This window comes from Oncorhynchus tshawytscha, linkage group LG01 (assembly GCF_018296145.1).
Source record: "Oncorhynchus tshawytscha isolate Ot180627B linkage group LG01, Otsh_v2.0, whole genome shotgun sequence".
NCBI lineage: Eukaryota > Metazoa > Chordata > Actinopteri > Salmoniformes > Salmonidae > Oncorhynchus > Oncorhynchus tshawytscha.
Window position 1 is genome coordinate 14,401,814 of NC_056429.1, and position 12,036 is coordinate 14,413,849.

Genomic DNA, 12,036 nt, shown 5'->3' on the forward strand with positions numbered 1-12,036 from the left:
ATATGGACACATACCACGCTGCACCTTGGTCCTCACCTTCTTCCACCAACAACGGCCGTTACACTTACAGCACATGTAAGCCTGACTAGACTGTGCAGTATGATAGGCACAGTGATATCACGTGATATGGAGTGAAGTGCCACCAATGTCTATCACTCTAGAATCATATTCACAAGTCTTCTAGAGGAATTGCCAGCCAGTGATTTACAACCTGACTGACAGATATAATGTGACCTGACCACATTAAATCCTCAGTAATAGCACATTCTGACCTTACCCACTGGGCATGGACGTCAATTCAACGTCTATTCCACGTTGGTTCAACGTAATTTCATTGAAACATTGATTCAACCAGTGTGTACCCAGTGGGTAGAGGTTTGGCTAATTGTATGTTCTGGTTTGCTAGAGGTACAGTATCAGTTGATAGTTAACAGTATTTAAGAAACAAGCAGAGCACTATTGGTTGTTGCCTGGGTAACCACTTATTGGATATAAAGAGATGTTGTCAGGTGGTGCAGATGTGGAGGGTGTGAGTGAAGAGGAGAAGAACTCTTCTTGGGAAGTGGGGTAAGTGAGGTGAGCCGCAAGGCAGGCCTACTGCCTGGCCATGGCTCTGTTAATTGATTAAATATGTGAGAACTGATTACAAATGTTAGTAATTAGGTAGCATTGATGGATGGTTTCAAGTAGCACTCAAGATGTTTCCAGTTTCATTCTTTCATCCACAGTGAAACATTGAGTTAGTAGAGAAAAAGATATCCATGAACCATCCTTGTCCATCTTACTTGTCTTTCAGTGGGAGATCTGACAGTGACAGAACTGTCATCAGGTCCTTTGGGCGCCTCAGAAGCCACGGACATAAATCTCAGACACATGATGCCTCCGAGGTACTACCAGTTCAATAGTTTGCCATCCTTTTACGATAAACATCATGGGTGCCAGTTGCATGTCTGGCCTTCTGAAAATGTGTGAATTATAGCATTCTCTATTACTGTTGGTGTGAGTGGCCTTTAAAGTTCTGAGTACTGGCCATGCATGCTCCTTATGGGTGATGGCATATGCTAAATAAAAGATGATGAAATAAGAACAACCATCTTGAAGGACGTGTTATTTATACTAGAGCCGCTGGGGGAGGGGAGGGAACAGGGAAACACCGTACTGTATTTCATGACCTTGTCAGCCCATTGGTTTGGTCTGTAATCCGCTTCCATAAAGAGAAATGGAGGATTATAGCGAGGGATCAGAAAATGCAATATATACCTTCTTAACACTTGAGCTGCCTGCGATCAGTCAGTCAGTTGGGGATCTCTTAACAAGCCTGTGCTGCTCTCTTTAGTCCCGAGGTGAGAACCAACGTTTACAGTATGTCCCTCTCTGTCTGTCCTGTACGTCTAACTAGTTAGACACTCTCTGAAGGAGAGAAGATTTATTAAGATTTTACTCAGGTTTTAGTTTTCGGAGAAACTGCATTTTTTCTAGCTATGATATACAGAAGCAGTGTGGTCTTTGCGCTAACTTATTCATGAGAAATTGCAGAATTATAGTGATATGCCTATTTAGTGTCAATACAGAATTATAGTGATATGCCTATTTAGTGTCAATACAGAATTATAGTGATATGCCTATTTAGTGTCAATACAGAATTATAGTGATATGCCTATTTAGTGTCAATACAGAATTATAGTGATATGCCTATTTAGTGTCAATACAGAATTATAGTGATATGCCTATTTAGTGTCAATACAGAATTATAGTGATATGCCTATTTAGTGTCAATACTTGGCTGTTGGTTGAGGAAAAGAAGATAGTTTCATAAAGATCTCAGCATGTGAAATGCATTTTAGTTTTTGAAATGAATGTGCATTGTATTGTGTATTGCAATTGTATTGCACTGTAGCTAATTATCCATTTGTATTTGGTTGGTATTGTTGGCTCTAGTCCAAGAGTGTTAAATGTCTTTCCTGTAGTCATAAACTGATGTGTTTGGATTGTTGCTTTATGTAGTAATGCTCTTTTTATATGACATCTTATCCTTATTCAAATATATTTAATGTCTGTCACTAATGTTTAAATGACTGAAATTATATATAATTTGAAAAATATTAACACCAAAGTTTAAAAAATCATAACTGAATTACTTGGTTTATTTCAATACATTTTATAGATATTTTATTTGTTTTGTACAGTATTTCATTATTTATTTTGTCGGTGTATCTTAATTTGTAAACTTTCAATAGTAGTATTTGCATAAGAAAATGTTCTCAGGTACCAGTAGTGTTTTGAATGTGTTTAGTGAGCATCTGTGGGGTGGTAAATGATAGATCTAAATGGACTCATGATGTGACATGCAGAAGGGTACACCACCACAAGACATAAATCTGAAAGCGATCGTCAAATGTTTTCCTTCCTCTCAACACCATATTTTAAACATACCTACACAGCCTGTTACAACGTTATAGACATCTCTGATACATCACCTAATTGGCAATCTGGACAAATATATATATATATATATATATATATATATATATATATATATATATATATATATATATATATATATATATATATATATATATATATATATATATACAGTACCAGTGAAGAGTTCGGACACACCTATAAATTCAAGTGTTTTTATTTATTTTGACTATTTACATTGTATAATAATAGTGAAGACATCAAAACTATGAAATAACACATATGGAATCATGTAGTAACCCAAAAAGTGTTTAACATATCAAAATGTATGTTATATTTTGGATTCTTCAAAGTAGCCACCCTTTGCCTTGATGACAGCTTTGCACACTCTTGGCATTCTCTCAACCAGCTTCACCTGGAATGCTTTTCCAACAGTCTTGAAGGAGTTCCCACATGCTGAGCACTTGTTGTCAGCTTATTCTTCACTCTGCGGTCCAGCTCATCCCAAACCATCTCAATTAGGTTGAGGTGGGGTGACTGTGGAGGCCAGGTCATCTGATGCAGCACTCCATCACTCTCATTCTTGGCCAAATAGCCCTTACACAGCCTGGATGTGTGTTGGGTCATTGTCCTGTTGAAAACAAATGATAGTCCCACCACTGTAGAATGCCGTGGTAGCCATGCTGGTTAAGTGTGCCTTGAATTCTAAATAAGTGTCACCAGCAAAGCACACCCACAACATCACACCTCCTCCTCCATGCTTCACAGTGGGAGCCACACAGATCATCCGTTCACCTACTCTGCGCCTCACAAAGACACGGCGGTTGCAGGCAAAAATCTAAAATTTGGACTCATCAGACCAAAGGACAGATTTCCACCGGTCTTGGCCCAAGCAAGTCTCTTCTTATTATTGGTGTCCTTTAGTAGTGGTTTCTATGCAGCAATTTGACCATGAATGCCTGATTCACACAGTCTCCTTTGATCAGTTGATGTTGAGATGTGTCTGTTACTTGAACTCTGTGAAGCATTTATTTGGGCTGCAATCTGAGGTGCAGTTAGCTCTCATGAACGTATCCTCTGCAGCAGAGGTAACTCTGGGTCTTCCTTTCCCGTGGCGGTCCTCATGAGAGCTAGTTTCATCATAGAGCTTGATGGTTTTTGAAACTGCACTTGAAGAAACTTTCAAAGTTCTTGAAATGTTCAGTATTGACTGACCTTAATGTCTTAAAGTAATGATGGACTGTCATTTCTCTTTGCTTATTTGAGCTGTTCTTGCCATAATATGGACTTGGTCTTTTACCAAATAGGCTATATCACCTATACCTATTCACAACACAACTGTTTGGTTCAAATGCATTAAGAAGGAAATACATTCCACAATTTAACTTTCAACTAGGCACACCTGTTAATTGAAATGCATGCCAAGTGACTACCTCATGAAGCTGGTTGAGAGAATGCCAAGAGTGTGCAAAGCTGTCATCAAGGCAAAGTGTGGCTTCTTTGAAGAATCTCAAATATGAAATATATTTTGATTTGTTGAACACATTTTTTTTGAAGAATCTCAAATATAAAATATATTTTCATTTGTTTAACACTTTTTTCGTTACTGTATGATTCCATATGTGTTATTTCATAGCTTTGATGTCTTCACTACTATTCTACAGTGTAGAAAATAGTAACAATTATTTGTACTATTTTCTACATCTACAATACATACATACATACATACATACATACATACATACATACATACATACATACATACATACATACATACATACATACATACATACATACATACATACATACATACATACATACATACATACATACATACATACATACATACATACATACACTATTGTTCTAAGGTTTGGGGTCACTTAGAAATGTCCTTGTTTTTGAAAGAAAAGATGTGTACTACTCCCTTCACAGAACAGCGCAAACTGGCTCTGAGCAGAATGGAAAGTGCACTGGAGCCTGCCACTCCCCTTTCTATTCTGGTTAGTGCCATTTTGCGCTGTTCTGTGAAGGGAGTAGTACACAGTGTTGTACGAGATCTTCAGCTTCTTGGCAATTTCTCACATGGAATAGCCTTCATTTCTCAGAACAAGAATAGACTGACGAGTTTCAGAAGAAAGTGCTTTGTTTCTGGCCATTTTGAGCCTGTAATCGAACCCACAAACGCCGATGCTCCAGATACTCAACTAGTCTAAAGAAGGCCAGTTTGATTGCTTCTTTAATCAGAACAACAGATTTCAGCTGTGCTAACATAATTGCAAAAGGGTTTTCCAATGATCAATTATCATTTTAAAATGATAAACTTGGATTACCTAACACAATGTGCCATTTGAACACAGGAGTGATGGTTGCTGATAATGGGCCTCTGTACGCCTATGTAGATATTCCATAAAAAAATCCTGCCGTTTCCAGCTACAATAGTCATTTACAACATTATCAATGTCTACACAGTATTTCAGATTAATTTGATGTTATTTTAATGGAAATTTGATTTTCTTTCAAAAACAAGGACATTTCCAAGTGACCCCAAACTTTTGAACGGTGGTGTATATTCAGTGTAGTTAATCATGGAGAATGGAGACAGTTGAGTGAGTACAATGAACTGACCTGATGGAGCAGCAGTAGTTCTTTTTGAGACAAGGCCTAATGTCTTGGTCATCTAAGGGATGTTCTGGAAGGCAATGGCAGGGCTGGTGGCAGGGATGCCACCACCAGCTGCGGTGTTGGGTTACTGTGACCTCTCGGAGACAAGCCTACAATAACACAGAGACATTTTAGACAAGATCTGGGGCCCAATTTAGATCTCCTCAACACAAGATAACTTCCCCATCTCCAGGGAAACGATACCCAGAGCCCAGACCAAAGATTTGGAGTCGACTGAGTTTAAGGAATTCGGAATGTATTCTTATCACTTGTCTCAATTACAAGAGCAAGTAAGAAGACCGTTGTAAATCATAGCTGCATGCCATGGCCCCCGTTGGAAGTAGGGCAGAACAGGGATAATTGTAAAAAGGGACAGATTCAATAACACAAATTCGAAATAGCCTAGAGTACTCTTATTCAATATGCTTAAAAAATATATACTTTTTTCAGACTTTGACTACTTTTTTGTATTGACTGGTCTAGCATTCTCCATGTACCTTATCCTATATAGTAGTATCAGTAATCTTACTGGTGTAGTTTTGTAATTGGTATAGTTGAGGATATACCAGTATTGTTGGTCAAATGTTAGCTGTTATGAGTACATAATTCATGATTACTATTGTTTTGCATTTCTAGGAAGTGAAGACACAAAACAGCCAAGATGGCTGAGTAAGTATAGGCCAATACATTGTCTACATGTTGTGTTTCAAGTGTTTAGGTAGTTGTACTGAACCTGACTTTCTTTCCTTGGTCCAATAGCAAGAAAGGCAACGTGTCCTCAAGCCGTAAGCACACTCTGAAGGTAAGGAATCCCACACAGCCATTCCTTTAATAATGTATAAAAATCACAATATAACATAACTTTTAAAAAGTACTAAAACAAAGGGAGATATAGGTCAATTATCTGTCAACTGTCATAATTTGTCTCCAGAGTTGTATGCTGGCACTTGCTAAGGATTGGCTTGAAGCTGAAGCATTAGAGAAAGTTAAAGAGAGGGAGAGATACATGGAAGAGAACTGCCCTCCTCTGGAGATGTCCCACTCCAAGGATGATTTGATGGTATGATATTCAGATATTCAAAGACAGACATTATGAAAACATATCATACCTGCTTGATACAGTGAGTTGTATGAATTGTGCTTCTATCCGGTTCAGCTGTACTAAGTTCAAGCATAAAAATAGGTATTATATGAAGACAGTTACATTTTCCTTTGTTGCATTCTTTCATTAGGAGCTTTGCAAAAAGATGTACGACAAAATTAATGTGATTGATGAGGAGAGATACAACTTAGAATATAAAGTGATCATGGTTTGCAATGAGGTAAGCAACTGTCTTGTCTGTTCATTTTTTAAATGTTTCAATATAAATATACAGTGCTTTCAGAAAGACTTATTCCACATTTTGTTGTGTTACAGCTTGAATTCAAAATTGATGAAAAAGATTTGGATTCTCACCCATCTACACACAATACCTCACAATGACAAATTGAAAACATGTTTTTAGACATTTTTTCAAATGTATTGAAAATGAATTACAGAGACATCTCTGAGTAAAATCACATTTGGCTGTGATGACAGCTGTGAGTGTTTCTGGGTAATTCTCTAAGAGCTTTCCACACCTGGATTGTGAAACATTTGCCTATTATTCTTTTCAAAATTCTTAATTCTCTGTCAAATTGGTTGATCATGGCTAGACAACCATTTTCAGGTCTTGCCATGGAGTTTAATATAGATTTAAGTCTAAACTGTAACTCGACCACTCAGTAATATTCAGTCTTCTTGGTAAGCAACTCCAGTATTGATTTGGCTTTGTGTTTTAGGTTATTGTCCTGCTGAAAGGTGAATCAATCTCACAGTGTCTGGTGGAAAGCACACTGAACCAGATTTTCCTCTAGGTTATTGCCTGTGCTTAGCTCCATTTCGTTCCATTTTTATCCTGAAAATTTGCCCAGTCCTTGCATTGGAAAACCTCCCTGGACTTTGTGGCTGAATCTGTGTTTGAAATTCACTGCTCGACAGAGGGACCTTACAGATAATCGTATGTGTGGGCTATAGAGATGAGGTAGTCATTCACAAATCATATTAAACACTATTACTGCACACAGAGTGAGTCCATGCAACTTATTATGTGACTTGTTAAGGCTTGCCATAACCAAGGGGTTGAATACTTATTGACTCGAAACATTTTAGCTTATAATTTTCTAATTGACTTGAAAAAAAAATAGAAAAATAATTCCACTTTGAAATGATGGGGTATGGTGTGTAGAAAAACGTTTATGAATGTTTAAATTCAGGCTGTAACAAAATAACATTTTGAAAAAGTCAAGGGGTGTGAATACTTTCTGAAGGCACTGTATGTACAATATATATATAAATATAACAGTATTGTTGGTATATATGGAATATGATAAATATATTTTATATATATACAGTTCCTCTGTTGAGCCCACCTGAATCACTGATTTTCCTGTTCCAAAATTACACCCACTAGGTTTTAGACCTAAACATCAAAATAGTTGACCTGAGGGGCAAGTTCAAGAAGCCAGCTCTGAAGAAAGTGCGTATGTCTGCTGACGCTATGCTCCAGGCTCTGCTGGGCTCCAAGCACAAGGTGACCATGGATCTGAGATCCAACCTGAAACAAGTGAAGAAAGATGAGAAGAAAGAGGTGGGTTCATTAGGTTGGATATCGCATCGGGAGACATTGTCAATGTTGAACGAACTTTAGGCCTTGATATTCTACACTTCATTGTCTTCTCACCCTTTCTACCATCACAGGATAAGGAATTGCGTGACGTTGGTGACTGGCGTAAGAACATTGACGACAAGGCCGGTATGGATGGCAGGAAGAAGATGTTTCAGGGAGATAATTAGATCATTGGGCTGTGTTTGTATGATGTGACTGACTACTGTCCTGTAATGTCTTACTGTCAACCACATACTGATTGATACCCATTACAGCCAGTATTGTAACTACATGACACGTCTTTGTTTCTTTTGAAGACACAAAATAAATAGAAGGAAACAGAAACAGAGAGTAAGAAAGTCTAAGGAAGATGTGTGTAATGGTCTGTATGTTGGTTTAATGCTTTACTCCCTGTAGTAGAGTAGCCTACTGTACAGTGACAAACTTTTCAAATAAATTGTCTTAAGGAAATCATTCCAAATTTCTATTATTTCTATTTTGTCATTCTGATACACTAAGAGAACTAAAATGCTAAATCTTGCAACCACTAAATAGAGTTTCAATAGAGTGGTTCCCTGGTAATGTTCTAGACTGGAGTGCTGAGTTGCCCATATCTCTTTCTTTTCAAAAGTCACATATGCAGATCACTCCTATAGTTAAAGATGCGTTATAAAGGTTTTCATTCATTTCAGACAGTAGTTTTGAAAGTAGTGCTCAAAAGTCCAAACGGGCTACTGAAAATTGTGCACAATTGTGTGCAACGTCACCCATTTTGTATGATCCTCCAAATTAAAAAAATAATAATAATCTTAAAATCCCATTCAATCTCTTTAATACCCGTCTCCGATTTTTTTAGTCTAATTTGTGCAGCACGTACAGTAACACGTTTCTAGAGGTTTTGAAATCAATGCTTTCTGTCATGTTGTACCACGTTATCTGGAACATTATTCAGTTATTGTTGGATAAAGAAAACTTCATGTTAAGTAAAATCATGAGATTTGTTTTATAGATTTTATTCATTCAACAGTTCAGGCTAATATGAGAAAAAAAACCTGTCAACAATTGGGCTCAGCAATGTTTTCTGCAGTCTTTTTGAGGTCTTTGTCATTGTCACTGAAATTAAGGTGAGTTACTTCATTATTTTGCATTTTTCCCTTTTGTATTACAAAGTAAAAGCAAGTATATTATTTCATTGTTCACTCTTACAATTGAAACAAATTGACTAAGCAATTTTATGTTTTCAAAACTGTAGTTAAATGTTTCCTGTCTACAATTGACATTTACTGTAATTTATTACTTTCCTACTCTCAACAGATAAATACTCACTTAAACATCAGATGGAATCTTATTGATGCTTCAGTGGTAAGTGCCTTTACAGTGCATTTGGAAAGTATTCAGACCCCTTGACGTTTTTCATATTTTGTTATGTTACAGCCTAATTCTAAAATGGATGAAATATATTTTTCCCTCATCAATCTACACACAATTCCCCATAATGATAAAACAAAAACAGATTTTTGTTTGTGCAAATCTACCAAATAAAAAACCCAGAAATACCTTATTTACATAAGTATTCAAACCCTTAGTTATGAGATTCTCAGGTTCATCCTGTTTCCTTTGATTGGACATGATTTGGAAAGGCACACTCCTGTCTATATAAGGTCCCACAGTTGACAGTCAATGTCAGAGCAAAAACCAAGCCACGAGGTCGAAGGAATTGACCATAGAGCTCGAGACAGGATTGTGTCAAGACACAGATCTGGGGAAGGACACCAACATTTTTTTGCACCATTGAAGGTCCCGAAGAACACAGTCGCCTCCATCATTCTTAAATGGAAGAAGTTTGAATCCACCAAGATTCTTCCTAGAGCTAGCAGCCTGGCCAAACTGAGCAACCGGGGGAGAAGGGCCTTGGTCAGGGAGGTGACCAAGAACCCGATGGTCACTCTGACAGACTCCAGAATTCCTCTGTGGAGATGGGAGAACCTTCTAGAAGGACAATCATCTCTGCAGCACTCCACCATCAGGCCTTTATGGTAGAGTGGCCAGATGGGAGCCACTCTTCAGTAAGAGGCACATGACAGCCTGATTGGAGGTTGCCAAACGGCTCCTAAAGGACTCTCAGACCATGAGAAACAAGATTCTCTGGTCTGATGAAACAGAGATTGAACTCTTTGGCCTGAATGCCAAGCGTCACGTCTGGACGAAACCTAGCACTATCCCTACAGTGAAGCATGGTGGTGGCAGCATCATGCTGTGGGGATGTTTTTCAGCGGCAGGGACTGGGAGACTAGTCAGGATCGAGGGAAAGATGAGCAAAGTAGAGAGAGATCCTTGATGAAAACCTGTTTCAGAGCGCTCAGGACCTCAGACTGGGGTGAAGGTTCACCTTCCAACAAGAAAACGACTCTAAGCACACAGCCAAGATAACGCAGGATTGGCTTCGGGACAAGTTTCTGAATGTCCTTGAGTGACCCAGCCGGAGCCCGGACTTGAAACCGATCTAACATCTCTGGAGAGACCTGAAGATAGCTGGTCAGCAACCCATCCAAACTGACAGAGCTTGAGCGGATCTGCAGAGAAGAATGGGAGAAACTCCCCAAATACAGATGCCAAGCTTGTAGCGTCATACCCAAGAAGACTCAAGGCTGTAATCGCTGCCAAATGTGCTTCAACAAAGTACTGAGTAAAGGGTCTGAATACTTATGTAAATAAGATATTTCTAATTATGTTTTGCAAACATTTGAAAACATTTCAAAAAACGTGTTTTCGCTTTGTCATTATAGGGTAATGTGTGTAGATTGATGAGGGGAAAAAACAATTGAACAATTTTAGAATAAGGCTATAAGGTAACATAATGTGGAAAAAGTCAAGGGCTCTGAATACTTTCCGAATGTACTGTATATTGAGGATTTGTATTTATTCTTCTAATAGCACAGTTTACATGAATATTATATTCTGACTAATGTAACAAGTTATTTTAAGACACAGTGGCACAGTGAAAGGGGGTATTGGGATATGCAAAAAACCAGCAGCGGGATATGAGAATGAAAAACCCAGCAGCATTGTAGTTCTTGACACAAACCGGTCTGCCTGGCACCTACTAACATACCTCTTTCTAAGGCACTTAAATATTTTGTCTTGCCGATTCACCCTCTGAATGGCACACATACACAATCCATGTCTCAATTGTCTCAAGGCTTAAAAATCTTTATTTAACCTGTCTCCTCCCCTTCATCTACACTGATTGAAGTTGATTTAACAAGTGACATCAATAAGGGATCATAGCTTTCACCTTGATTCACCTGGTCAGTCTGTGTCATGGAAATAGCAAGTGTCCTAAATGTTTTGTACACTATAGGACAAATATAAGCACCCACCAAATTATTCTTATTATATAGAAAGCATTTTGTCCAGATGTCTCCCCGGGTAATAAAGGAATTTGCAGAGGATCTAGCTAGTTTCAGTTTAGTTTCAAGTTTCATTAGTCGTATGTAAAGAACGCGTAGTATAAAAAGTCCAACAAAATGCTTACTTGCAGGTTCCTTCTCAACATTGCAAAACAATAAGAAATAATAAAAGATAAGAACATAAAGTAAATGGCATTTGAGCATACATATAATACATGAAGGCACATTTTATAGTCCAATATGTACACTTGGATCAGGGAGGATTGTGGGGGGCAATCTCTGGTGTTCACACACTTAGTAAACACCTATTGGGTTATGTACCTTAAGTGTGGTCCCCAGTCCTGGAAAGAAAAGTGCCTGGAGACCAATATCTCCTCCATCCTGTCTGGGCAAATTCCAGGAAAGGTTCATTGTGAAGAGCTTCTACCTACAGTAGTTGCTCTTCAGGAATGCAAAAGCCAGTATGCATACTTGGCTAAACATAGCACAACAACTGAGCTGGTCAGAGTCACACACACCTGGCTTACAGAGACAGACTTAAAGCAAACCACGGTGGTTCAGGTTCTGGTGGCTGACATGTCACAAGCTTTTGATCGTGTCAACCATGCTAAACTCCTCCAGCATCTGGCCAGTCTGGGTCTGTGTCCAAGGTTACTCACCTGGCTTCACATCTACACAACAGGGAGAACACAGAGGGGGATGGCACATGGAATGTACAGCTCATGGACAGAGGTAACATCTGGGGTCCCACAGGGTGGGGTTGTCTCGTCTTACCTCTTTCTGCTCCACATGTGCACTTGGAGAGTCATCTTTGATTTGTCCTGTTCTTTAAGGCTAGGAAACATTGAAAATGA

The 12,036-nt window shown here is 38.4% G+C and overlaps 1 protein-coding gene across 2 annotated transcripts; it reads left to right on the top strand.

Annotated features, from left to right (window-relative positions):
• The first annotated feature begins 1,216 nt into the window (after nucleotides 1–1,216).
• LOC112222829 (troponin I, fast skeletal muscle) lies at nucleotides 1,217–8,246 on the top strand. Of its 2 annotated transcripts, none has more exons than XM_024385687.2 (7): nucleotides 1,217–1,343; nucleotides 5,722–5,754; nucleotides 5,845–5,887; nucleotides 6,017–6,145; nucleotides 6,318–6,407; nucleotides 7,578–7,754; nucleotides 7,865–8,246. In XM_024385687.2, exons 2-7 carry the CDS (start codon nucleotides 5,747–5,749, stop codon nucleotides 7,958–7,960), a joined length of 543 nt encoding a protein of 180 aa, XP_024241455.1. In that variant the 5' UTR covers nucleotides 1,217–1,343; nucleotides 5,722–5,746; the 3' UTR covers nucleotides 7,961–8,246. The 2 variants fall into 2 exon arrangements, with proteins under 2 accessions (XP_024241455.1, XP_024241528.1); XM_024385760.2 differs by having other exon boundaries at nucleotides 1,258–1,362.
• The last annotated feature ends 3,790 nt before the right edge of the window (nucleotides 8,247–12,036 follow it).